Genomic DNA, 27,501 nt, shown 5'->3' with positions numbered 1-27,501 from the left:
GTCGCAATTCATTAAAGTGACCCCTGCCACTATCACAGAGACCTGCTACTCTGCCAACAGACCACCGCGCTGGAAAATAAATTCTTTGTCTCCAGAAAAACCTGACTCCCAAACTGTGCCCTCCAATCTTTCCCCACCTGTACCAGGGGAGATGGTGAGCTGTGTAGGGGAGAAGCAGCCGCCCCCCAGCTGGGAGAATCTGGTGACAGGTGGGCGCTGGCAAACGGCGGCAGTCTGTGTCGGCAGTCTGTGTCGGCAGTCTGTGTCGGCAGTCTGTGTCGGCAGTCTGTGTCGGCAGTCTGTGCTGTGCCCTCTAATCTCCATTGTTTCTCTCCCCCATCTGTAGCAGCAGAGACCATGGACTGTGCCGGGGAAATGACCACCCACCGGCACCCAGTAGGGAGGATTGGATGGGTGAATGGTGTTGATTCAAGTGATGCTAAAGGATAATTTTTTTTTTTTTTTTTTAAATACCAAACATATCATACTTACCTCCACTGTGTAGCGCGTTTTGCACAGAGTGGCCCCGAACATCCTCTTCTGGGTCCCTTTGCGGCTCTCGCAGCTCCTCCCTGCATTATATAACCCCCCAGGAGCAGTGCTCCCCCAAGGGGGTCACCTTACAGTGGCGCTCCCGAGTCCAGAATTTGCGGTCAAAGACACCAATGCCGGACTCGGCCTCGCCCACCCCGGTGCCCGCATCATTGGACTTGATTGACAGCAGTGGGAGCCAAAGGCTGCGCTGCTATCAATCTATCCAATCAAGGCTGGGACTCTGGAGAGAAGGACAGCGAGTCCCTGCCGAGGAGATGAGGGGGCACAGGTAAGTAAAACGAGGGGGGGGGGGGCGGTGACTGCCAGGTGTTTTTTTACCTTAATGCATAGGATGAAAAAACACAAGCCTTTACTATCTAAACATTTTAAAGGGGTTGTAAACAGGAATGCCCATTCCAGTTTACTATCTCATTCTTTTATCAATGAGCAGGAAGCTTACTATATGGGGCACTTCCTGTTCAGTATGGGAGTGCAGCTGTGGCTGCAGAAGAGGAGGAGACTGTGTCCTCAATCTTTCTCTGTAGGCGAGGTGCATTGGAGTGCCATTCATTCATTCATTCTGAATGGTACTGCATTACATCATCTCAAGTAGCCTGTGGTACCTCGCCTTGCAGTGATGTACACAGGAGTGTGCATGTTCCCACAACACGATAGTGTGAATGGGGCCTAATCCAAAGCACCATCTTAAAGTAAATGTAAAGGCAGAAAGTTATTTATTTTATCTTGATGCATGGGTGCTCAACCTGTGGCCCTCCAGCTGTTGCTGAACTACAGGTCCCATCATGCCTCTGCTTTTGGGAGTCATGCTTGTAACGATCAGCCTTGCAATGCATCAAAGGACTTATAGTTCTGCAACAGCTGGAGGGCCACAGGTTGGGCACCCATGTCTTGATGCATTAGGGAAAAAAAGCCTACTGTGTGCAGCAGCTGGCCCAGCACCCCCTGATACTTACCTGAGCCCCATTTCTGTCCAGTGATGTCCACGAGTGCCTTGGCTGTCCATCCTAATTGGACACAACAGTGATGCCATTGGCTCCCGCTGCTGTCAATCAAAGTCTGTCAAACTCCACACAGTAATGCAAGGCTTTCTTCCTGGTGGGGAGTGTCGTGCTCGCCCCCTTCCTTGGACTACAGGAGAGTCAGAACGCTCTCTACGTTGCAGATAGAGAAAGGAGCTTGTGTTAGTGGGCGTCCTGTAGTCCAAGGGAGGGGGTGAGCATGACACTCCACACCAGGGAGAAAGACTCTCATTACTGTGTGGAGTTACAGACAGAAGAACAGGAAGTGAGGATTTCTCAGAAGAAATAAGGACATTTAAGAGCAAAATCATCGATTCCTTGGGTACTACCAGCCTGTCTGATCTCCAGCATGCGATTATTGCCAGCAGTTATAGCCGCTAGGAACAATTGTTCCTAGCGCAGTGACCGCTCCCTGTGCCCCTCTCGCTGGGAGAACACAATAGCTGCGCGGTAAGGATTCCCCTATCAATATGACTGTTGATGTGGGAATCGAGTGTTTTTTTTCTTTCTTTCTAGTAACGCATGGTTGCAGAAAAGAAAATGGCATAATCTGTGGCTTGCTTTTAGGACTCGTGCACACTGGGCGTCAAAAATGCATTTGACTTTTTTTCAGCCTCTATGCACCCCTCTGTTGGCCCACGTGTTCTTGCACACATGGGTGTTTAGAGGCGGAAACCCCCTCCCCCCCAGTGCCAGCATGTTCAGGAAAGGGGCATTTTGCTGCAAGAAAAGTCGGACACCCTGAAATGTGTGAAAAAACGCTAGGCTTGTTTAGCACTTGAACATTCATTAATTCCAATGGCCAGAATAAATGAATATTCCAGTCAATGAAATGAATGAATGCCCAGACACTTGATGCACCTAAACGCCTTTGCAAAACGTGTTGCATTTTTAACACCGATTTTTTTTTTTTTTATTTTTTTTTTTTTGCGACTCCACAGCGACTGTGAAAAAAAAAGTGCAGGGACCCTTTTCCTGCGTCCCCCCTCAGGTACAGCAAATGAATGGGCTGCTATGTCGGAACGAGCGGCTGCAAACGCATAGGTGTGAACCAAGGCATTAGGAATACGTTGGGTGTAAATAAAACATGAGAGAAATCAAATAGAAGATGCTATGTTTGTGAATGTAGACTTTCCATGGAGTTTGGTATCCAGACGCATGTTCATTAGACGTAGCAATCTGCACATTTAAATTGCATACGGCTGCTCCAGGCTGTCGTTTTGTTTTGAGAGGAGGGGGGGGGAGACAGAAGGTTGCAAATAAGGCCATGAAGTGGGAGGTCTGGAGAAAGCAGGCATTATGTAAATGTAATTAAGTCTGAACTATTTCTGAAAATGAAACGTACGCCGGCGCTCCTTAATTTTTCCGCCGTACACCAGACTCGATTCCCAGTTTTCGCTCTCCTCTTCCCGTCTGCAGTGTGGCCTCACGTGCTGTTCATTTTCAGCATTCTTCATAGTCGCGCACTTCTGGCAGCGTGGAGGGATGAGCATAGCAGACAGCGCTGCTCTAAATACAATGTGGTTTCCCCGAGAAGCCACTTCAAAGGCCGCGCGGCTACAGCGACACCCTGTTATTTGTGGCACAGTAGCCGCAGATGTGACATTTCGCTGGGTGTCCTGGAACGGTCTTGCTGTCGACGTGGCAGGCTGGTTATTCCTTGGCGTCAGGATTGTGCCAATGTCTTTAAAGGAGCCATCTAGTGATAAAGACAATTTCCAGACAATATTTTTTTTGTATATAGCAGACGAGGGTTAGAACCTCTGGTGGCTTTCAATATTCTCTCTGTCTTACCATAAAGTGGATGTGTTTGTCTTTGTTCTGTCTGCCACCCTTCACTTAGACAGCAAGTCTGGGGAAATCCCTCCACGTGGGGGCACACAAATCTATAAAAGCCTGACCAAAGTTCTAAGCCTTGCTTGCTTTACTAGAAAATTGTTTTTATAATGGTCTGTGTCCCCATTGGGAGAATTCTCCCTCACTTCCTGTTCTGTCAGACACGCATCATATAGGAAAAGGGGAGCTTGTCCCTTGTTTCCTTTTACTGTTTGACACCCATCAAATAGTAAAGGGAAATCACAAAGAATTCAAATGCCACCTGAGACTCCAAGCTTTACCTATCTAATATCTATTGAATAGGCATGAGGTGGAAACTTTTCCCTAGCTTTACTAGTAGAGTGGATTTAATCCATTCACATTGTATCCAAAGTTAAAATTGCATATCGCGGTATAACGCGCTCCCGTGTATACCGCGCACTTCTAAAGTGGCCCCCAATCCTGTGGAAAATTTTTTTTTTTGTACTTACAGTTTTGGTGTCTTGCGCGGCGTCCATCGGCGGCCTCGTCGGGTCCGGCGTCCTTCTGCGGCTTCGGGTGTCCTCTTCGGCGGGTCCGGGCTCCGTCTTCGGCGGGTCGAGTGTCCTCTTCGGCGGGTCGGGGCGTCCTTCTGCGGCGTCCTCCCCGCTCGTTTCCCGTGCCGAGTTTGAATACTGCGCCGACATATACAGAGCGCAGTACACTCGTGTATTGTCGGCAATGCTCGGCTACCCGCGCTGACGTCCTGTACGTCCAGGACGTGAGCGCGGAAGGAGCGGAGACTGCCCGACTATACCCGAGTGTACTGTGCTCGGTATATGTCGGCGCAGTATTCAAAACTCGCCGCGGGAAAGCGGGTATCGGCGTATACCGCGCACCCACGATTTTGCCCTGATTTTCAGGGCAAAAAATTGCGCGGTATACGCCGATAAATACGGTATTTAGTCTCCTATTTAAATGGGCATTCCTTATGTCTGTTTCTCATTCCTCTTTTTGCCAATGGAAAACACCTTAAGGCCCCTTTCACATGGGCGGATGTAAAAAAAACTGACAGGCGGAAACCCAATCAGACCACCCATTGCCCTCTGTGGAGTGGTGGCTGTCAATGGATATGTGTATGCGGACATCCGTTCTGATCCGATCTGCTAAAAATTACAGATGGGGATCTGCTAGCATATCATTGCAACTATGTGTGAATCCCGGCTGAAGAAGATATGCACCAAGATCCCGGATCAGTCCGCCTGTCAGTTTTCAGGCAGATCTGAACGGACCCTTCAGTCTCCTCTATGGAGCCGTGGATGTCAACAGACATGTGTCCATTGATACCCATTGGAATGCGATCCTATCCACTAAAAAACGATAGGGATTCATTCCCCATCTGTTGATTGGATAGGCGTCGGGTATAAATGGACAGGCTGTCTGTTTACATTCAGCTGCCCATAGAGGCCAGTGGGCTGTGTCTGTCCGCTCTGCATAAGCTGGACGGACACAGACAAGCCATCCACCTTCTCAGTGTGGATCAGAAGATGGTTTCCTGCTGAGCAGGCGGACTCCTGGTGGAGCCTCTGTCTTCCTATTGGTGTGTGGCTGTATACTGATGAGTCGGTATAAATCTGTTTACACCCATGTCTTTTTATGCAAGTTTTGTATATTGACATACTCTGGGGAAGCTGTAAAAGCGCTTTAAGGGCTCATTTACACTTGCTTTGGCTTCAACACGCATTAAAGCACCTACCACTTCAACATGCTTTTATGATGTGTTTTTGATGCTTCGATGAAGCTTTGGTGATGCTTCAGTGAAGCGTCGGGGATTCCTCCGTCAAGCTTCAAAGCTTTTTTGAAGCGTGACAGATTGTGTGTGTGTGTGTGTGTGTGTGTGTGTATGTGTTTGTCTCATACCGGCAATTTCTTCAAAACAAAGCTAAAGCTGAATTAAAGCCTTTCAAAAGCTGAAGTTGCTTAAAGTGAGCTTTGTCATAGTGTTCTACTATGGAGGCTTTGAAGATGCTTTGAAGCACCACTAAAGCTACCTGGGGTATAATTATTTAAGCGAAGCCGAAGCAAAGCAAACGCAAGGTGTAAACAGAACTGTGTAAGCTAACCATTTTATTTAGTGACGGGACCTTTGACATTAAGGCTTACCTGTAGGTGTTGGCAATATCTCCTAAACCTGCACGGTTTAGGAGATGTTCGCCAATGACAGTCACCGCTGTCTATGGCGCATGCTCCGTAGATAACAGCGCGCAGGCGCACTGAGAATAGCCGTCTTGAATTCGGCAATGTTGAATTTGATGGCTCCCGCACGCATGCGCGGAGTGACGTCATCGCCGCTCCGGACAATCACAGCGGCGATACCCGGAAGTAACCTCCGGGAGCAATGGATGCGGTGGAGGGGGACACGCGGACGGCTTCTGGTGCTTCGTTCGAAGATAAATACATGCATAATAAGCTGGTATGCTAGTCATACTAGCTCATTATGGCTTTGTCTTGCAGGTTTTTTTTTTTTAAACAGGGTTTACAACCACTTTAAAGGCAAAATATTTTTTGGAGTGCGGCTGCCCAGAAGTTTCCTTTCGTTCTCATTGGTCATGTCACAGGCCGAAGTAATGTCAGTTCTCATTATGGCTTCTAGAAATTCCTAGTATACCCTTTGATACTTTGCCCTGGGCTTCTATACCAGCCTTTCTCAATCGGAGTTATTCCAGAGCAGTGGTCACCAACCTTTCGGACCTCAAGGACCACTAAACTCACAATTTTGAATCCCACAGCCCACTAACATGAATTTTCCATGCCTTATACACACAATGCTTTGGCTCTCTGCCCCCCTCCCCCTGGATCACACTGCTGCGTTATACACATAATGCTCCGTCTCTCTGCCCCCCTCCCCCCTGGATCACACTGCTGGGTTATACACGTAATGCTCCATCTCTCTGCCCCCCTCCCCCTGGATCACACTGCTGCGTTATACACATAATGCTCCGTCTCTCTGCCCCCCTCCCCCTGGATCACACTGCTGCGTTATACACATAATGCTCCGTCTCTCTGCCCCCCTCCCCCTGGATCTCACTGCTGCGTTATACACATAATGCTCCGTCTCTGCCCCCCTCCCCCTGGATCACACTGCTGCGTTATACACATAATGCTCCGTCTCTCTGCCCCCCTCCCCCTGGATCACACTGCTGCGTTATACACATAATGCTCCGTCTCTCTGCCCCCCTCTCCCTGGATCACACTGCTGCGTTATACACATAATGCTCCGTCTCTCTGCCCCCCTCCCCCTGGATCACACTGCTGCGTTATACACATAATGCTCCGTCTCTCTGCCCCCCTCCCCCTGGATCTCACTGCTGCGTTATACACATAATGCTCCGTCTCTGCCCCCTCCCCCTGGATCACACTGCTGCGTTATACACATAATGCTCCGTCTCTCTGCCCCCCTCCCCCTGGATCACACTGCTGCGTTATACACATAATGCTCCGTCTCTCTGCCCCCCTCCCCCTGGATCACACTGCTGGGTTATACACATAATGCTCCGTCTCTCTGCCCCCCTCCCCCTGGATCACACTGCTGCGTTATACACATAATGCTCCGTCTCTCTGCCCCCCTCCCCCTGGATCTCACTGCTGCGTTATACACATAATGCTCCGTCTCTGCCCCCCTCCCCCTGGATCACACTGCTGCGTTATACACATAATGCTCCGTCTCTCTGCCCCCCTCCCCCTGGATCTCACTGCTGGGTTATACACATAATGCTTGTCTCTCTGCCCCCCTCCCCCTGGATCACACTGCTGGGTTATACACATAATGCTTGTCTCTCTGCCCCCCTCCCCCTGGATCTCACTGCTGGGTTATACACATAATGCTTGTCTCTCTGCCCCCCTCCCCCTGGATCACACTGCTGGGTTATACACATAATGCTTGTCTCTCTGCCCCCCTCCCTGCGCTTTGCATCACATTGCTTCCTTACACAGACTCATTGGATCTTACCTCCTCATCCAGCCATGTGCTCGAGCTCCGTGCTCCCTTCCACAGTTTGTGATCAGCACTGCCATTGGAAGTCCCCTCCTTTTTATCTCTGGCTCTTTGCACTACTCTCGGCACCTCCCTCTGAGTTCACAGGAGCCGGAACTACAGCGGGGGCATCGGTTATCAATGCGCGCTGACAATATTGACTGTCAGAGCGCATTGAGAACCACACTGGAAACAACCTTGGCGTATACATTCGCCAAAATGTTGATTTGCAGCAGATCCAACATTTTCTCGGACCACTGGTGACCGCTACTCCAGACGATGCTAGCTGTTCCCTGAGCATCTTTTACCTCTAGGATATCGGGAGACGCTTAACACAGGGCTCGACAAATCCAGGTCGCCATGGCGACTAGAAATAGCCTCCCGGCGACTGGCTTGGAAGGTGGGCAAAATTTTTTTTTTTTATTTGTGTGAAGTCCCCAGCTCTTCCTTGTGTGAGCTGGCGCCATCTGGTGGTGGCCATTGGTATTACAAGTTAAGCATTAAAAGTTAAACAGCAATTCTAATGTCATTTTTCACTATTTTCACTGCCATCTTCTTCCCTCTAATTAGAACCCCCAAACATTATATATTTTTTTATCCTAATACCCTAGAGAATAAAATGGCGATCGTTGCAATACTTTCTGTCACGCCGTATTTGCGCAGCGGTCTTACAAGCGCAATTTTTTGGGGAAAAAATTACACTTTTTTTTAATTAAAAAATAAGACAACAGTAAAGTTATCCCCATTTTTTTTTAATATTATGAAAGAATGTTTCTCCGAGTAAATTCATACCCAACATGTCACGCTTCAAAATTGCGTCCGCTCGTGGAATGCCGACAAACTTTTACCCTTTAAAATCTTCATAGGCGAGGTTTAAAAAAATCTACAGGTTGCATGTTTTGAGTTAGAGGAGGTCTAGGGCTAGAATTATTGCTCTCGCTCTACCAATCGCGGCGATACCTCACATGTGTGGTTTGAACACCGTTTACATATGCGGGCGCTGCTCACATATGTGTTCGCTTCTGCGCGCAAGCTCGTCGGGACGGGGCGCGTTTTCTGGCTCCTAACTTTTTTAGCTGACTCCTAGATTCCAAGCAAATTTGTCAAACCCTGGCTTAACATCTTTTTAGCTCTCTGTATTAGAGGGGGATTCTTCTAACTGACCACAGATGTGAGGAGCTTTCTTTCCAGTGACCTCCATGGTAATTTACCATAAGCTGTAGATAAAATGAGTTATTATCGGGGTTCTCTGAGACCTAAGGTTATTTTAAGGGTTTCTCCTTGTTTACAAAGGCTGCTGCATACTATGTACTGCTTTTTGTAGAGAAGAGGTAAAGGCTAGTTCACCGTCTGTCAGCGATTAAGCGTGGAACCTCAATGACATGGGCGTAATGCAGAGAGCGATGCTGATTAATGTGCAAGTCCAGTTAAAGCGATCTTATCCTGCAAGAAGGAATCGTCTTCTGTTAGAAGAATTTTCTTTTTTTTTTTAAGTTTGAATAATGTAACATTTAGAGGGCCCCTCAACATTTCAAAAATGTTCCTTGATGTGGATAAATTACCGTAACTATAAAGTTGGGATGCAGTAATGTGAGCTGCTGTGACTTCATCTTCTCTCCTTTGGCCAATACGGGTCTAGCAGTCGACAAAGCTTTCTGGCAAATGTCAGCCATTCTGTTTCTCCTTTCTTCCCTTACCTAACATGGTAAAATTCCTTCTCAATTATTATTTTTTTTTTGTAAAAATATCACTGGGATTTTGGTGAAATCTACATGGCCAAACAGAGTAGCTGCAGAGTAGAGTGGATTTAGAGAAGCTGATGGTATGTGCGGGGAGGTAAAGGGGCAGTGCCAAGCTTTTTCTTTTGCAGCTTGTCCTATCCTGCCCATCTGCTTGGACACGGGACAGAGAGTCAGGCTATTATTACTTATCGAGTTGTACGGCATCTTTAGTTGAATAGACACTGGTAGACCAAAGATCTTAGACAGGAAGTCTGACCCTATATAACCCCTCCCATACAGGAAGTACTTCTTTTTTTTTTTTTACCAGTGTCTGCAAGGCTGTGGCTCAGATTTGTGAGGCTGCTACCTGGTCTTTAGTGGATACGTTCACAAGATTGGTGGATGTTGGAGCAGCCGAGGATTTGGATTTTTGTATTTTTGGCACGGTGTCATCGTTGTCCCCCATCCCCCCCTCAAGGCTATTGCTCTGGGACGTCCCAGTAGGTAATGAATGTTGGCCTGACTCTGTGTCTCGTGATGTATGAAAAACAAAATAGGATTTTTTTCCGCATACTTACCTGTAAAATCCTTTTCTTTGAATACATCATCTGACACAGAGGTCCCTCCCCTCTTTTGGAGATTCAGTGCTTGCTACAAAACTGAAGTACTTCCTGTATGGGAGGGGTTATATAGGGGTGGACTTCCTGTCTAAGACCTTTTGGTCTACCAGTGTCCATTCACCTTAAGATAGCGTATAACCCACTAAGTAAGGAATAATAGCCTAACTTTGTGTCCCGTGATGTACTAAAAAAAAAAATTTATTTTACAGGTAAGTATGACAAAAAAATCCTATTTTTCTCTACTGTTGATATCAGGAAAGAAATGCATTGTAATACATACCAAGCACAAAATCATATTTGTACTAAGGGGCACAGGTGAGGCTGTACTAAGGGGCACAGGTGAGGCTGTTCTGAGGGGCACTCATAAAGTTGTTAATTTTTATTTTTGTAACTTAATTCGGCATAAAACATATAGGTGTCATTTAAACACTTGCCGACCGCCGCATGTATATGTACGTCCACAGAATGGCACGTACAGGCAGATGGGCGTACAGGTACGTCCCCGCCTTTCCGCGGGTCAGGGGTCCGATCTGGCCCCCCCCCCCCCCCCGCTACATGCGGCGGTCGGATTCCCGCGGGGAGCGATCCGGGACGACGGCGCGGCTATTCGTTTATAGCTCCCCGGAGCTGAAGAACGGGGAGAGACGTATGTAAACACGGCTTCCCAGTGCTTCACTGTGGCGGCTGCATCGATCGAGTGATCCCTTTTATAGGGAGACTCAATCGATGACATCCGTCCTACAGCCACACCCCCCTACAGTTGTAAACACACTTCAGGGAACACATAACCCCTTCAGCGCCCCCTGTGGTTAACTCCCAAACTGCAACTGTCATTTTCACAATAAACAATGCAATTTAAATGCATTTTTTGCTGTGAAAATGACAATGGTCCCAAAAATGTGTCAAAATTGTCCGAAGTGTCCGCATAATGTCGCAGTCACGAAAAAAATCGCTGATCGCCGCCATTGGTAGTAAAAAAATTTTTTTATATAAAAATGCAATAAAGAGCTGCGGTGGCTCAACGCGATTGGCACTGCGCTGACAAGCCATTCACCTCTGCAGCTAGAGGTTCGGATCCCGGTCTCGGCTTCATGTGAATTGAGTTTGGTGGTCTCAGCCCGGCTCCCGGTGGGTGTGCTATGCAAGGTAAGCCTGTGCTTAGTACGCCCACCCCCCTCCCACAAAAACCACCACACCTACACACGCACTCTAAATTGGGTTAACACGCACATTGACCACGCGGTCTCTAAAGAGAGGCGAAGGACTAATGGGGCTGGTTGAGCGGGCTAATCCTCTCACTCCCTTATAGGGAGTCCCTCTGCCCCGTTGGGCTTCAAAGCGGAGCAGGTAGGGCGGGCTGTGTGGGAGGACCCCCTCACACACCCGCCATTGCCACCCGGGGCATGGAGAAAGGTGGCAGATTGCCTCTGGGGGAGGCCTGCCTACTCCCAACTCCTGCAGTCCAGCTCCTCTCTCGAGCACAGGCACAAAATACACTTTAAAAGAAAAAAAAAAAAAAATAAATAAAAAAAAAAAAAAAATGCAATAAAACTATCCCCTATTTTGTAAACGCTATAAATTTTGCGCAAACCAATCGATAAACGCTTATTGCGATTTTTTTTTTTTTTACCAAAAATAGGTAGAAGAATACGTATCGGCCTAAACTGAGGAAAAAAATATTTTTTATATGTTTTTGGGGGATATTTATTATAGCAAAAAGTAAAAAATATTGCATTTTTTTCAAAATTGCTGCTCTATTTTTGTTTATAGCGTAAAAAATAAAAACCGCAAAGGTGATCAAATACCACCAAATAAAAGCTCTATTTGTGGGGAGCCACGTTGCACGACTGCGCAATTGTCTGTTAAAGTGACGCAGTGCCGAATCGCAAAACCTGGCCTGGGCATTTAGCAACAAAATGGCCCGGGGCTTAAGTGGTTAATGAGATAATTTATGAGAGCGTGTTTATGGGCGGGGCATGGTTGGGGTTGGGTGGGGCAACTGGTGGCAAGTAACTCTTAAGGCCTGGCTAGTAGTCTTCTACCCAGGACTACATGTCCCATGAGGCATTGCTCCTCACATATTCTCAGGCACTTACTCACATGTATGGACTGTGTACTGAGCTGTGTGTGTGCTGCACGGGGTATACCGACATATATGAATGATGTACTGAGCTGTATGTGTACTGCACTTTATTTTGTGCTATGTAAACAAATAATGCATTCTGTGTGCAAGCCAACTAATCGGCTGACCAACTAATCGATGATTATGTTGATTAGTAGTTTCAGCCCTATTCTGTGTTCAAAAATAAACTTTTATTTAGAGGTAACAACCGCTGATCAAACCACGATCCCTCCTTCTGACTGTTTTTTTAAACCGAGCTATAGCCATCTTGACCATCAATAACAGGTGGTGTATTTTTATTTATTTTTTTAAATCGCCTTATTGACCCATCTAGAACTTTTTCAAATTTATTGAGCTCAGATTTTCACTGTACAGTTTAAACAAAAATTCGATCTTCTACCCAGTCTACCCTATGGACCGGGGTTCACCTGGTGTCATGGCTTAATTCTGGAAACAGTGTGTAGCAGATGGTGCCAGGACGGCCTTACATCTGCGTAGTTTTCACCCTCCGCCGGCAGGGAACCAGTCAGCAGCTCCTCTCACCAATCATAGTTTATTTTTTTTCCCCCTGCGTTGTGCGTGTGCGCTAACACATAGCAAACGCATTCAGCATAACTGCTTTGGCCTGGCAATGAGCCACAATCAAGCATGCCAATCCCACGGCTGATGTTCCTTATGCATGCCAGCCTCTGGGGCAAGAAACATTTCAAAGAAATCCATTGTTTGCTTAGGCAAGGTGCAGGTTGTTTTTTGGGAAAAAAATTAAATAATTGTTTGCTTTTTCCTGATATAGTATTCAAAGTCAACAAGAAGAATGTGTAGCATTCTGCTCTACTGGCCTTCACCTTCTTCATTGTGGAGGTGTGTTTTTTTTCGCTTTAATTTACTGTAACTGGGTTAATCCCTGTTAAAGGGTATGTAGAGGCAAAAATGGGTGCGAGTACGGCAGGTGTGTGGTATGGGTGCGGGTACGGCAGGTGTGTGGTATGGGTGCGGATACGGTAGGTGTGTGGTATGGGTGCGAGGTACGGTGGGTGTGTAGTATTGTTGCGAGGTACGGTGGGTGTGTGGCATGGGTGCGAGGTACGGTGGGTGTGTGGCTTGGGTGCGAGGTACGGTGGGTGTGGCATGGGTGCGAGGTACGGTGAGTGTGTGGCATGGGTGCGAGGTACGGTGGGTGTGTGGCATGGGTGCGAGGTACGGTGGGTGTGTGGCATGGGTGCGAGGTACGGTGGGTGTGGCATGGGTGCGAGGTACGGTGGGTGTGTGGCATGGGTGCGAGGTACGGTGGGTGTGTGGCATGGGTGCGAGGTACGGTGGGTGTGTGGCATGGGTGCGAGGTACGGTGGGTGTGTGGCATGGGTGCGAGGTACGGTGGGTGTGTGGCATGGGTGCGAGGTACGGTGGGTGTGTGGCATGGGTGCGAGGTACGGTGGGTGTGTGGCATGGGTGCGAGGTACGGTGGGTGTGTGGCATGGGTGCGAGGTACGGTGGGTGTGTGGCATGGGTGCGAGGTACGGTGGGTGTGTGGCATGGGTGCGAGGTACGGTGGGTGTGTGGCATGGGTGCGGGGTACGGTGGGTGTGTGGCATGGGTGCGGGGTACGGTAAGTGTGTGGTATGGGTGCGGGGTACGGTAGGTGTGTGGTATGGGTGCGAGGTACGGTAGGTGTGTGGTATGGGTGCGGCTACGGTAGGTGTGTGGCATGGGTGCGAGGTATGGTGGGTGTGTGGCATGGGTGCGAGGTACGGTGGGTGGGTGTGTGGCATGGGTGCGAGGTACGGTGGGTGGGTGTGTGGCATGGGTGCGAGGTAGGGTACACTCGTACGGAGGTAGGCTGGGTAGTGCTGGCTCCTATGGGGCAAGGAATAAAGGGAAAGTTCCTGTGCTTTGTGTAAAGCATTGCAGAAAATGTCAATACTAGATAAATTGGTAAATTAAAAAAAAAATCTATTCTCTGCGGGTTGTTTATGAATGAAGCTCAAACACTTTTGTGTCTAATCTTATCTGCTTTTTCAGCCTTTGTCCTAATAAGCGCAACGAGGCCTGAAATGTGAGAACATGCATAAAGGCGTGTAAACTGTTTCCAATGGTGCTTCTAGGAGGTAGTAATTGATTAACCGATGCAACAAATGGTTCTGTATATAGTAAGGCACACAAACATGTAATTGAATCGTGGGATCAGTGATTCTCCAATCATGCGTGATTGGTAGCTACAAGATGCCACTGCATGCTTTTTGTGTAGCTTTATCCATATGGGAGCCATTGGTTCCTTCTGTTTGGCAATCATTACTACTCCTATAGATTTAGGCCTTACAGCTGGTCTACTTTCAGTCTAATGATGTGACCACCAGCAAGTAGCAAGAAATAAAATTACTTGTGTAACTTGGCTTGTGTGAGACAAATGGGACCCAATGAGGCTTGCTGAACACTTTGTAGTGAAAATGGCAGCTCCTTTGCCAAATACCAGTTGCAGGAGAGGTGCGCGGGCCGAATCCGGCCCTCCAGGTCATTTCATGTGGCCCTCGCACCTCTCCTGCAGCTGCAGGAAAGCTCCAGCCCCCCTCTGGTCCTCCTCCAGACCCTTACTTTATGCTTTCAAGCAATGCATCCAGCTTCTTCCCAGCAGCAGCATAAGGAAAGGAGGGTGCATTGTGATGTAAGGGAGAGTGGGGGACTCAACTTCTGATGGTTGGGTGGCTTATGACATCTAATGATAGGGGGAGGGGATGCGCTGAACATCTAATCTTACAGATACTACCGACCCTTTTGAGAGCAACCATAATGCTGATGCAGCCCACAATGAAATTAAAGCGGGGGTTCTCCCTAAAAAAAAAAAAAAATTTCTAGCATCTCATTCAGCATAGTAGCGTGAGCTACAGTATGCCTTTATATATTTTTTTGGCGCCGTACTTACTGTGTAATCGCGTAGTTAAGTTTCAGGGGAATGGGTGTTCCTATTCAGAGGGCTCGTGATTGACGGCCGGCTATGGCACGTCACGCTTCACGGAAATAGCCGAAATAGGTGTTTGCTCTTCACGGCGCCTGCGCAGTCAGCTCCGATGTCTGTGCGCAGGCGCCGGGAAGAGCCGAGACCTACTCCGGCTATTTTCGTGAAGCGTGACGCGCCATAGCCGGCCGCCAATCACGAGCCCTCTGAATAGGAACGCCCATTCCCCGCGGGGAGTCTGAAATTTGACTACGCGATTAAACAGTGAGTACGGCGCCAAAAATATAAAGGCATACTGTAGCTTGCGCTACTATGCTGAATGAGATGCATTAAAGTTGTTTTTTAGGGTGAAACACTGCTTTAAGTTTGACACCCCTGAGGTACAGTATCGCACAAAAGTGTGGAACACCCCTCACATTTCTGTAAATATTTTATTATATCTTTTCATGTGACAACACTGAACAAATGATACTTTGCTACAATGTAAAGTACTGAGTGTACAGCTTGTATAACTGTGTAAGTTTGCTGTTCCCTCAAAATAACTCAACACACGACCATTAATATGAAAACCACTGGCAACAAAAGTGAGTACACCCCTAAGTAAAAATGTCCAGATTGGGCCCAATTAGCCATTTTCCCTCCCCGGTGTCATGTGACTTCCTAGTGTTACAAATGTCTTGGGTGTGAATGGGGAGCAGGTGTGTTAAATTTGGTGTTATCGCTCTCACTCTCTCATACTGGTCAATGGAAGTTCAACATGGCACCTCATGGCAAAGCATTGTAACAGGACAGGTTCCACTCGGAACAGGCCTCGCCATGGTCGACCAAAGAAGTTGAGTATGCATGCTCAGCGCCATATCTAGAGGTTGTCTTTAGTAAATAGACGTATGAGTGCTGCCAGCATTGCTGCAGAGATTGAAGGGGTGGGGGGTCAGCCTGTCAGTGCTCAGACCATACACCGCACACTGCATCAAATTGGTCTGCATGGCTGTCATCCCAGAAGGAAGCCTCTTCTAAAGATGATGCACAAGAAAGCCTGCAAACAGTTTGCTGAAGACCAGCAGACTAAGGCCCCTTTCACACATGCGGGTCCCGGGAAGATCCGTTTTTGGACATCCGCTTGCTCACCGGGGATCGCTCAGCGGGGATCCCCGCTGAGCCGGCAGGTGACTAGTCTGTCTCTGCACACTGTGCAGAGACGGACCAGTCAGATATCCGCTCACCTCTTTGGGGGGATCGGATGAAAACAAACAGTCTGTCCGTTTTCAGTTTTCATCCGATCCACCGGACGGATGCAAAATAGGGTTTGCATCCTTCACACTTTTGCGGAGAGGATCGGATCGGGGCTGATTGGATGTCAGCGGACATGTCACCGCTGACATCCGACGCTCCATAGAGGTACATGGAGCGCCCGGTCTTGCTTACAGTCAAGCACGGTGGTGGGAGTGTCATGGTCTGGGGCTGAATGGGTGCTGCCGGCACTGGGGAGCTACAGTTCATTGATGGAACCATGAATGCCAACATGTATTGTGACATACTGAAGCAGAGCATGATCCCCTCCCTTCAGAGACTGAGCCGCAGGGCAGTTTTCCAACATAACGACCCCAAACACATCTCCAAGATGACCACTGCCTTGATAAAGAAGCTTGAGGGTAAAGGTAGTGGACTGGCCAAGCATGTCTCCAGACCTAAACCCTATTGAGCATCTGTGGGGCATCCTCAAACTGAAGGTGGAGGGGCACAAGGTCTCTAACATGATGTTGTCATGGAGGAGTGCAAGAGGACTCCAGTGGCAACCTGTGAAGCTCTGGTAAACTCCATGCCCAAGAGGGTTAAGGCAGTGCTGGAAAATAATGGTGGCCACACAAAATATTGAAACTTTGGCCCAAATTTGGACATTTTCACTTAGAGGTGTACTTACTTTTGTTACCAGCGGTTTAGACATTAATGGCTGTGTTGAGTTATTTTGAAGGGACAGCAAATTTACACTGTTAGGCCTCATTCACACGAGGCGGACTTCGTTGCTACGGAGTCCGCCTGCTCCCGTCAGCTCAGTGGGAGATCAGTCCGCAGAGTGGGGAGGGGCTTGTCGGGCACCGCTGTCTCCTATGGAGCGATCTGATGAAAACGGACAGCATGTCCGTTTTCATCAGATCTTACCCGATCCGATCCGCATGGACGGATGGGGACGTGCCCCCTATACGTCTGTTTTTAGCGGATCGGATAGGGTCGGATGTCAGCGGACATGTCTCCGCTGACATCCGACGCTCCATAGGGATGCATGGAGCAGCCGTTTAGGTCCGCCGTCAAAACTGACAGGCGGACCTGAACGATCCGTCCGTGTGAATGGGGCCTTATACAAGCTGTACACTCACTACTTCACATTGTAGCAAAGTGGCATTTCTTTAGTGTTGTCACATGAAAAGATAGAATAAAATATTTGTAGAAATGTGAGGGGTGTACTCACTTTTGTGAGATACTGTATATGTGGGTAACCATGACTCAGCATAGATCGCAGGTAAAGTCCTGCAAATGAAATAGCATGTAGGCATATCACGGTAACTTCTCTGCACAAAATTCCCCAGCACTCAAGTCTACTGGCCTGCAAAGGAAACCTGTAGAATCAATTTGAATAAAACCACGGTCTGTTGCATTAACACACAAACCTTGGCAATGCTATGCTGCTGTCTTAGGTGCCGAGTATAATGTTGTCACTTTTCTTTTTCAGCCTATCCATATTCATGAAGCATTCTGTGGCCTGGCTCTAAATCAGCCCATTGGTGGCCTGAAGGTGATCGAAGGTCTTCCTTTGTTTGAAGAGAAGACCGATGGCATGGCTAGCGTGGCGGCTTACAGCTATGATGGGCATTCCGTGGTCTTTGTGGGCACCCGGGCTGGAACACTGAAGAAGGTGAGTTCTCTTCAATATTAAATGTTTCCTTTTTAAATGGACTGAATCGTTTTTATGTGGGTGCAGCAGTTGGCTAAACAGAACAAAGTAACTAATGAATACTTTTTAAAGCTTTGATTTTTTTTTTTTTTTTTTTTATGCACCTTTTTTTTAAATGTCTGTAAAATAAATAAAAACATTTAATTTTTAACTGCTCTGTGCAGTAATTTTGCACAGAGCAGCCCTGATCCTCCACTTCTTGTGTCCCCTGTCGGCACTTCTGGCTCCTCCCCTTTGCCGATTGCCCCCACAGCAAGCCACTTGGCTCCCAAACAAAATTGGCGTCCTTCCCCCCCCCCCCCCCCCACAGATGGAGCTTTCTTTTGGTGGTATTTGATCACCTCTGTGGTTTTTATTTTTTGCGCTATAAACAAAAATAGAGCGCCAATTTTGAAAAAATTCAATATTTTTTACTTTTTGCTATAATAAATATCCCCAAAAAAGATATAACAATTTTTTTTTTCCTCAGTTTAGGCCGATACGTATTCTTCTACATATTTTTGGTAAAAAAAATCGCAATAAGCGTTTATCGATTTGGTTTGCGCAAAATTTCTTGCGTTTACAAAATAGGGGATGGTTTTATGGCATTTTTATTAATACATTTTTTTATTTTATTTTTTTACTACTAATGGCGGCGATCGGCCTTTTTTTTTTTTTTTGTGACTGCGACATTATGGCGGACACATCGGACACTTTTTTGGGACCATTTGTAATTTTCACAGCGAAAAGTGCTATACAAATCCACTGATTACTATGAAAATGGCAGTGAAGCGGTTAACCACTAGGGGGCGCTAAGTGGTTGTGTATCCTATTGTGTTTTTGTTTTTTTTACTGTAGGGGGGCGTGGCTGGACGTGTAACGTCACTGATCGTCGTTCCCTATGACAGGGAACAGGCGATCAGTGACAAGCCACAGAGAAGAACGGGGAAGGTGTGTTTACACACACCTCTCTCCGTTCTTCAGCTCCTGTGACCCAATCGCGGACACCGGCGGCGATCTAGTCCCACAGGCGTGGTCACGGAGCGCAGGACTAGGTCGCGAGCGCGCCGGCGGCTGGACTCCTAAAGGCGATGTGCCTGTGCCCAGCCGTGCCCTTCTGCTGACGTATATCGGCGTGAAGGGGTCTTTAAGTGGTTAAACAATGCTCAATTGATACTAAGGGGCCCAAAGTGTGCCAAGAAAATATCCCCAACACCATTACACTACCACCAGCCTGAACCATTGATACAAGGCAGGCAGGATGGATCCATGCTCTCATGTTTACACCAAATTCTGACCCGACCATCTGAATGTTGCAGCTGAAATTGAGACTTATCAGACCAGGCAACATTTTTCCATTCTTCTATTGTCCAGTTTTGGTGAGCCTGTGCGCATTGTAGCCTCCGTTTCTTGTTTTTAGCTGACAGGAGTGACACCTGGTGTGGTCTTCTGCTTCAAGGTTCGATGTTGTGCATTTAGAGATGGTATTCTGCATACCTTGGTTGTAACGATGGGGTATTTGAGATACTGTTGCCTTTCTATCATCTTAAACCAGTCTGCCCATTCTCATCTGACCGCCACACAATTGCCACTCACTGGATATTTTCTATTTTTCAGACCATTCTTTGTAAACCCTAGAGATGGTTGTGGGTGAAAATCCCAGTTGATAAGCAGTTTTTGAAATACTCATACCAACCTGTCTGGCACCAACCATGCCAAGTCACTTAAATCCCCTTTCTTCTTCCATTCTGGTGCTCAGTTTGAACTTTAGAGTTGTCTTCACCACGTCTAGGTGCCTAAATGCATTGAGTTGCTGCCTTGTGATTGTCTGATTAACAATTTGTGTTGCCAACCAATTTGAGCGGGTCTAACTAATAAAGTGGGCGATGAGTGTAAATGGCTAAATGCACTGCTGAGCAGAGTATAAGGTTTTCATTTTACAAGCCAAAAGTGTAGTACAGAGATTCCCCATCCTGTTGGCTAGAAAAATGAAAGTTGCCATTGCATTGTTTTGCCACTCAAGATTTCCCTCCATTTCCTGTCAGGACCAGGAAGTGATGGGAAATCTTTTAAATGGGGAGACTAATAAAAACAACCTTTTGATGTAGCGAAGGATTGTTCACCTATTCCTTGTACAGGTCCCATCAGGACATAAAGTGAGGGAAAAAAATCACCTTACTGGGGTCACACCCGCCGATTAAAAACCTGTAACAAATGTTTAACCTTTCCCCACTCTGTATATAGAGTAAACTTAAAAATTGGTTGACCCACTGGTTGAATGAAAATGTGTCATCATGCATGGCAGCCCAAGTCTTTCTTTCATCAAAAGTTTTTTTTTTTAAGACAGGCGCACAGTCCTTCAGTCCTGATTTCTTGTATGTGAGCAGCGCAGGATATGGTTGCGGGCAAGAGGAGCGCAGCTGGTATGGTGGCGGAGAAAGGAGACATAACAGGTTTTGGCTCAGCATTAATGACGGCTTTTATAGATCGCCCTTCACCTCTGCCGGGGGAAAAGGACGGAGAATACATCATGCAGCGCCATAAATCCTGCCTGCCACATAGATAATTATCAGAGAGCGCACTGTGCCCAGTCCCGCTTGCTGCTTATTGTTCTCCTAATCAGCCAACCTCACAGCAATTAAGTTATGAGCATCTTAGGTGGAATACTGTTTACACAGCCGTAACCATTATTGCTTTATTCTAATGCACTAATAGCTTGAGTTCAGTGATTCACACCTGACACCTTCATAAATCTGAGCAGTTTGCTATTCATTCAAACCTTAAAAGGAACATCCATGTTTTTAAGATTGGGGGTGGCGGGGTTTAATTTTTGATAACAAACCCTAATGCCGTGTACACACGATCAGATTTTCCATCGGAAAAACCTTGGATGTTTTTTCTGAGGGAATTCTTCTCAAGCTTGGCTTGCATACACACGGTCACAAGTTCTCCGAACTTTCGTTCGCCAAGATCGCGGTGACGTACAACACTACGACAAGCCGAGAAAATTAAGTTCAATACTTCCAAGCATGCGTCAAATTGTTTCCGAGCGCACGTCTGAATTGCTACAGACTATAGGATTTTCCGATGTAAATTTTTTCCGTCTGAAAATTTGAGAACCAGCTCTCAATCTTTTGTTGGCGGAAATTCCGACAGCAAAAGTCCGAGGGAGAATACACACAGTTGGAATTTCCGTTCAAAAGCTCACATCGGACTTTTGCTGTCGGAATTTCCGATCGTGTGTACGGGGCATTGGAATCCGTTTTCCAAATCTAAGCTATGGCCCATTTTTAATTGCTCTCCTTTAACTACTAGCCGACCAGCCACCGTCATTATACGGCGGCAGGTCGGCTCTCCTGGGCGAGAGCCCGTAGCTATACGTCCGCTTTTCGAGCGGCCACTAGGGGCGCCCCGACTCCCGTGCCCGGCGGGCTCGATCGCCGCCGGGCACCCGCGATTGCTTGTTACAGAGGGGGAAATGCTGATCTTCCCCCACAGTAAGAACACACCCAGGGACATACTTAACCCCTTCCCCGCCCCCTAGTGTTAACCCCTTCACTGCCAGTGGCATTTTTATAGTAATCCAATGCATTTTTTTAGCACTGATCGCTATAAAAATGCCAATGGTCCCAAAAATGTGTCAAAAGTGTCCGAAGTGTCCGCCATAATGTCGCAGTACCGATAAAAAATCGCTGATCGCCACCATTACTAGTAAAAAAATAAATATTAATAAAAATGCCATAAAAATACCTTCTATTTTGTAAATGCTATAACTTTTGCGCAAAACCAATCAATAAACGCTTATTGCGATTTTTTTTTTTTTTACGAAAAATATGTAGAAGAATACGTATCGGCCTAAACTGACGAAAAAAAAATGTTTTTTATATATTTTTGGGGGATATTTATTACAGCAAAAAGTAAAAAATATTCATTTTTTTCAAAATTGTCGCTCTATTTTTGTTTATAGTGCAAAAAATAAAAACCGCAGAGGTGATCAAATACCACCAAAAGAAAGCTCTATTTGTGGGGAAAAAAGGACGCCAATTTTGTTTGGGAGCTATGTCGCACGACCGCGCAATTCTCAGTTAAAGCGGCGCAGTTCCGAATCGCAAAAAGTGCTCTGGTCTTTGGGCAGCAATATGGTCCGGGGGTTAAGTGGTTAAAAAGCACTGTAGAAGGGTTATAGTGGTGTCCCTCAATACATTTTTGGGGTGTTCTAATCTGCCCAGATGTGACCCAGCTGGGCTTTCTAAAAACACAATCTGTAGCCATAGTAGAGTCGATATGTACTCTAGAGTAGGCTTGTAAAAATCAAATTCACGTGCCAAAGTAGTTGGAAGTCAGCAAGGGCCCCCTTTACTTGGACTGCTAAGTGCACTTACTAAATTGAAAATGTAGTGGAGCACTTTAGGGACCCAACATGCCAATAATATAATGTATTTAGTTTTTTAACAATGCATATTTACTATCTTATGTCAGATTGTTGCAACTTGCAAATCTTAATCCTGGCCAATTATAATGGTGAAGGAAATCATTTTTTAAGTGTTTGGGGTCAAAGATAACCTGTTAAAATTTGCTTGTTGCCTGTGAACTTGCCTTACCAGCAAACGTAGCCTTTTTTTTAGCTAAAGTGTGGTCATACTCCGGCTGACCTTCCCTCGTTACCCCCACTTTCTGGTTGGCCAGTAAAGTTGCTCTTTACATTTGGCAGCCAATTTTAGGTCGCCTGGGGATGGGTCAGCCACAATTCTATTCCAGCTTTGCTCACTATTTGCCTATTACAGCACGAGGAGTTTGAGGAGTATCAGCGTGTTCTAGAGGTAATCTATAAGATCTTTGGGACATTTGATCAGATGTGGTGGACCCACAGTTTTTTCTTGTTTTGTCCATCTCGGGTTAGTGGTACCCCTCTCAATCTATAGTCTTTTTTTTATTTTTTATTATAATTGTGTGTTAAAGTGACCTACTTATTTAGAGGGAGATTTACTAAAACTGATGCACACCGAATCTGGTGCAGATGTGCATAGTAACCAATCGGCTTCTAACTTATGTTTCTGTTCAATTAAGCTTTGTCAATAAAATCTGGAAGCTGATTGGTTTCTATGCAGAGCTGCCTCAGATTTTGCACGCTCCAGTTTTAGGCGTCACACTGATCCGAAACGGTAGTCGCATGACTTCCAATCTGACTTTGCCCTGCAATTTTATGTCTGACTTCCATGCGACTTTAATAAAAGCTTTCTGACTTTGCCATGATTGCCACTTTTCCTTTGATCAATCAAAACAATTTATTTGCTACTGGTATGGATTCACGCCAAAATTTATCAAAAAAACAATGTTGGGTCACCCCAGATTTATGCCAGCCCCCTTGAGTTTGGAAAGGATCTTGAGGGGGAACCCCACGCCAAAGTTTAAAAATAAAAAAAGTGGGGGTCCCCCGCATAACCATACAACACCCTTTGGTGTTCTTTTTTTTTTTTTTTTTTTAATGGCACGAGGCCCCCCCCCCCCCCCTAAATCCATACCAGGCCCTTATCTGAGCATGCAGCCTGGCAGACCGGGGGGGGGGGGGGGAAATGTGGGCTGTGTGTGGTAGCCAATCGGCGTATATGTTTTTTTTATATTTATTTATATATATATATATATATATATATATATATATATATATATATATATATATATATATATATATATATATATATATATATATATATATATATATATATATATAATATTCATTTTTTATTTTTTTTTAAATGACTAATTGCAGTTCCCCCCGCATCCAATTTGCATGGTAGGAGATTGTGACCGGCTCTCTATGGAGCCGGTTCAGATATCTTTGCTGCTGGTCTGCTGCAAATTTGCAAAGGGGTCCTGTGCATCTTTTGGTCCGAATTCAGCACAAAATTTGGGCTGAAATCGGACCTAAAATGGTGAACAGAGACGCACAGGACCTCTGCTGTGAGCCGCATGTGGCAATAGTGTGAAGCCAGCTTTAAAGTGCTGTTGCAGAGAATGTCTTTAATTCCCTCTCAAGCTCTGTGCAGACTTCTAGCCATATTTGTCGGCCAATTGTGTTTGCAATAACCAATGTTCGGGGTACTGTTGATATGAGTGCAAGGAGGAAAAATCAGAATTTTTGGTAGCTTTAGAAAAGTGGTATTTTTCCATTATGGTTTAGGCTAGGTTCACACTGCTGCGAATTCTATTGCGAATTTGAGCCGTTGCGATTTCTCAAATTCGCAAGTCATTTAAATTACATCGTTTAACATTAGTGCCGTTCACATCAATGCGTTGCGAATATAAGCTGCAGGGAAAAAAAGGTCCTTTGCGAGTTTGATCCGTGTGCGATGCAAATTCATCTCTCTAGACTGGCATTCCCTGAAATCGCGGCCGCGAATCGTGGCAAAATTGCGGCAAGAACGCAGCCGCGAAATCGCTGTAAAATCACAATTTTTACCGCGATTTTGAATTTGCAGCAGTGTGAACCTAGCCTTGCATGAATGATTTCTTTCAGCCAGACTGAGACAAGGCCATGTGTGTGGGACAGGATTGGACAGTCCTGTCTGATTGCTATTGCCTTCCCTGTGGTAAGCTGGTTCTGTCATTTTCAACATTTTCTACAGCTGCTCTTACTTGCCTAATAGAGCCATACGTGTGACCCGACTATTCCTTTTTATGACTGAAGCTGGGCCAGATGACATTGTTTAGGTGGATGTGTTGGGTTTCAATGTGTGCCTCATGTCTGTCTTGGCCATTGCAACGTTGCTTCTACCAGCCATGCTGGTTTATTTGTCATATTTTTCTCTCTTTTATATAATTCTATACCATTTTCAACTGGTTATCCTACATACACACTTTCTGTCCTAGGTGACAATGCCAACTCGCTATATCCACTTCGGCTCTGGAAGATTTTACCCTATTCACGACCAGGCCATTTTTTTGTTATTCAGCATTGCAGTAACTTAACTAGTAATTGCACGGTCATGTAACACTACCAAAATAAAATGTATTCATATTTGATTTTGTGCTATAAAGAAAAAAAAAAAGGGTATTTACTTTCTGATATTAAACCTATCCAGTAAAATGGGTTTAAAAAACTCAAAATGTCTTTGGTAAAATAAATGTGTGAAAGTCTAAAAATGGTGGGTGGGTGTGGGTGGGTGTGGGTGGGTGGGTGTGGGTGGGTGTGTGTGTGTGTGTGTGTGTGTGTGTGTGTGTGTATATATGTACTGGAATTTTTATTTTATTTTTAATACTACTAATGGCAGCGACCTATAGTGGGACTGTAATGGTGCGGCAGGCAATCGATGGGGGAGGAGCTAACTACCAGTGACCCTAATACAGTGATCAGTGCTAATATGCACTGCCACTGTGACAATGACACTGGCTGAGAATGGGTTAAAGCGAAAGCCCCAGCCTGTGTAAAAATAAAAAAATATATTTGTATAAGGACACTTGCATGCCCATGGATCCCATACTGCCAGCACCCCAAGCCGATTTGTCCATTCCTGCATTGCAAGTAAGGGAACCCGGCAGTGAAGCCTTCAGGTCTCGCAACCGGTTTCCTACTGTGCATAACGAGTCGCACTGCACTTTTTCACCATCTTCTGGGAGACAGGTCCCAGAAGAAGGAGGGGTCGTATATGACGCAGGTCACAGTGTGGCAATTTTGCCAGGAAGTAGGAGTGAATACCTGTCAAAACTAGGTACCCCCCCCCAAAAAAAGCCAAATGTGGCAGTGGGGTGGGGGGGGGGGGATTCAATGTGAACAAGTGGAGCTTCCCCTTTTGGGTGGAGCTCCACTCTATAATATTTAGGGCATTCAAGGTGTTAACTGTTTGCCTATGTTTTACTGTGTGTGCTGTGTAATGTTTTCACTAAGCAATGTGCTGGTTTTTACTCCCTGCTTTGGGGAGTAAAAAGAAAATGTCACATCGCCATTTACAAAAGTTAAACACCACAGAGCTCTCTTCTGTCATTCGCTCAGTGGTTGCTGGCCATAAATCATTGGCCGGGACCCGCTGATCGGCTTGCGCGGCAGCGAATGGCAAGATGGACAGGGCGGCGCCCCCTACTCAGAAGAAGCAGATCACGTTGCATGTATGTGATCCGAAGCAAGGGGGGCGCTCTACCACAGTATATCTCTGTAGGCAGTCCTCAAATAGATATGATAAGAAGTAGAGTTGTCGCTCAAGGACAAGACTGTAGAACATTTCCCACTCTATTCTCCGTAGCATAAAGGAGGTGTTCTGTAGTCCACATAGAAAAGATAAGACTGATAACAGTGCAGCACAGAGTATACAGGAATTTATGAGCTTATTGTATATCTGGCAGGATCAAAAGATTTTTGAACAGATATAACAAAAATGCTTTTGATAGCAAAGGGGATCAAATCGAGAAGTGCATTGTTAGCGTTTCCACTTTTAGGAATTCGCTTCCATTCTTATAGTTAAACATTACCGCAATCGGCACGACTGCATATAGCAGAAATGTAATGGGAATAAGACAGCTACTCCTTAGTTAAGCTCTTGTGTATGCGTCCTCCCTGTACATTGTAAAGGTTGTCCACATGATCCCAACCCCTGATCCGTGCTAAATCATGTACATTTTTTTTTCTGAGGCCCTGATCGGCCAGAATGTGGTTATGGCGTTTTAACTCCAAGGGCAGCGTGCCCAGGGGAGAGGCGGAACATTAAACTTTTCATAAAACGGTGTGAAATCCGAGCCCGTCGCACACAATCCGGCCCAGCTGGAATCCATTAGCGCACTCCTGTTTTACACATTTATTTTGGTCTTGCACATTTTTTACGTCTCTGGCAAATCAGCACGCCTTTCCTTTCGGCTTTCCATGAAGCCCCCCCCCAACACTGGCTCAGTGTCCGATGATCTGATGATTAATGTGTTTTGTTATTCTTGTGAAGGCTTTTGATCGCCATCGCTTACACCTCGGCCGTTCAGACTCCACTCCGCAATCCACTTTGGTTTTGCATACACTTTTGGGCCCCTTTAGCGAGGCCGACCACTGATGGTCTCTTTTTTTTTTTTTTTTTTTACCTAGAATGTAGTGAATGGATTCACTGAGCAGCAATCGTAGAAATAACTTTTCTCTGTAGGCGGTCGTTTTTTGCAAGAAATGGTGTTGATACAAACCAGAGTGTTTTTCTTAATGGAAATGATCAGAAATTACCTGAAATCCCCTGAATAGGGTAGAGAGATTGTGCTGTTTTTTTCGGGAAAGCAATTTTTTTTTTAAAGTTTATTTTTTTATTTTTTTATTTATTTTTTTTACATTTAGGCGTGTCATAGATGACTTGATCTTGGCCGGTTCAGCAGGGACTGGCCCAAATTCGATCCATCTATGGGTAGGCTGGTTGGATCAACTTCAGTACAACCAGCCTGTCAGATTTTTTCATGTGATCGCTGCCGCTGGCTTTAGCCGCTAGCGGTGATCATTGTGTTCTGTCAGCATGGGAGGCATCCTGCCAGCAGAATACAATAGTGGTGGGGGAGAAATAACTCCATCAGCATTGACTGTGTTGATGGGGGCATTTAGCATTTTTCATTCTTTCCACCCGTGTTGGAAGGAAAGAAATTTTATAAGCTGAAAATAGACGGTTTGACAGTTATAATACATTATGGCACCAGTTTAATATATTTTTCAAATACGTAATATAGTTGTATTTTAGTTTTTAGAAAAAGGACCTAATGTGGACCTGGGTTCAAAGTGGAGATTTGTTATATTTTATAGGGAACATCTA

General features: G+C 46.0%; 1 protein-coding gene across 1 annotated transcript in view; it reads left to right on the top strand.

Annotated features, from left to right (window-relative positions):
- PLXNA3 (plexin A3) overlaps positions 1 to 27,501 on the top strand; it is a 207,702-nt gene that overhangs the window by 62,408 nt on the left and 117,793 nt on the right. The window contains exon 3 of the mRNA XM_040324278.1: positions 17,543 to 17,725. Within this exon, the coding sequence (XP_040180212.1) occupies positions 17,543 to 17,725 (183 nt within the window). The remainder of the gene's footprint in view (positions 1 to 17,542; positions 17,726 to 27,501) is intronic.

This window comes from Rana temporaria, chromosome 9 (assembly GCF_905171775.1).
Source record: "Rana temporaria chromosome 9, aRanTem1.1, whole genome shotgun sequence".
Lineage (NCBI taxonomy): Eukaryota > Metazoa > Chordata > Amphibia > Anura > Ranidae > Rana > Rana temporaria.
Note: the sequence above shows the minus strand (reverse complement) of the source record. Positions and strands in the feature narration are given on the sequence as shown.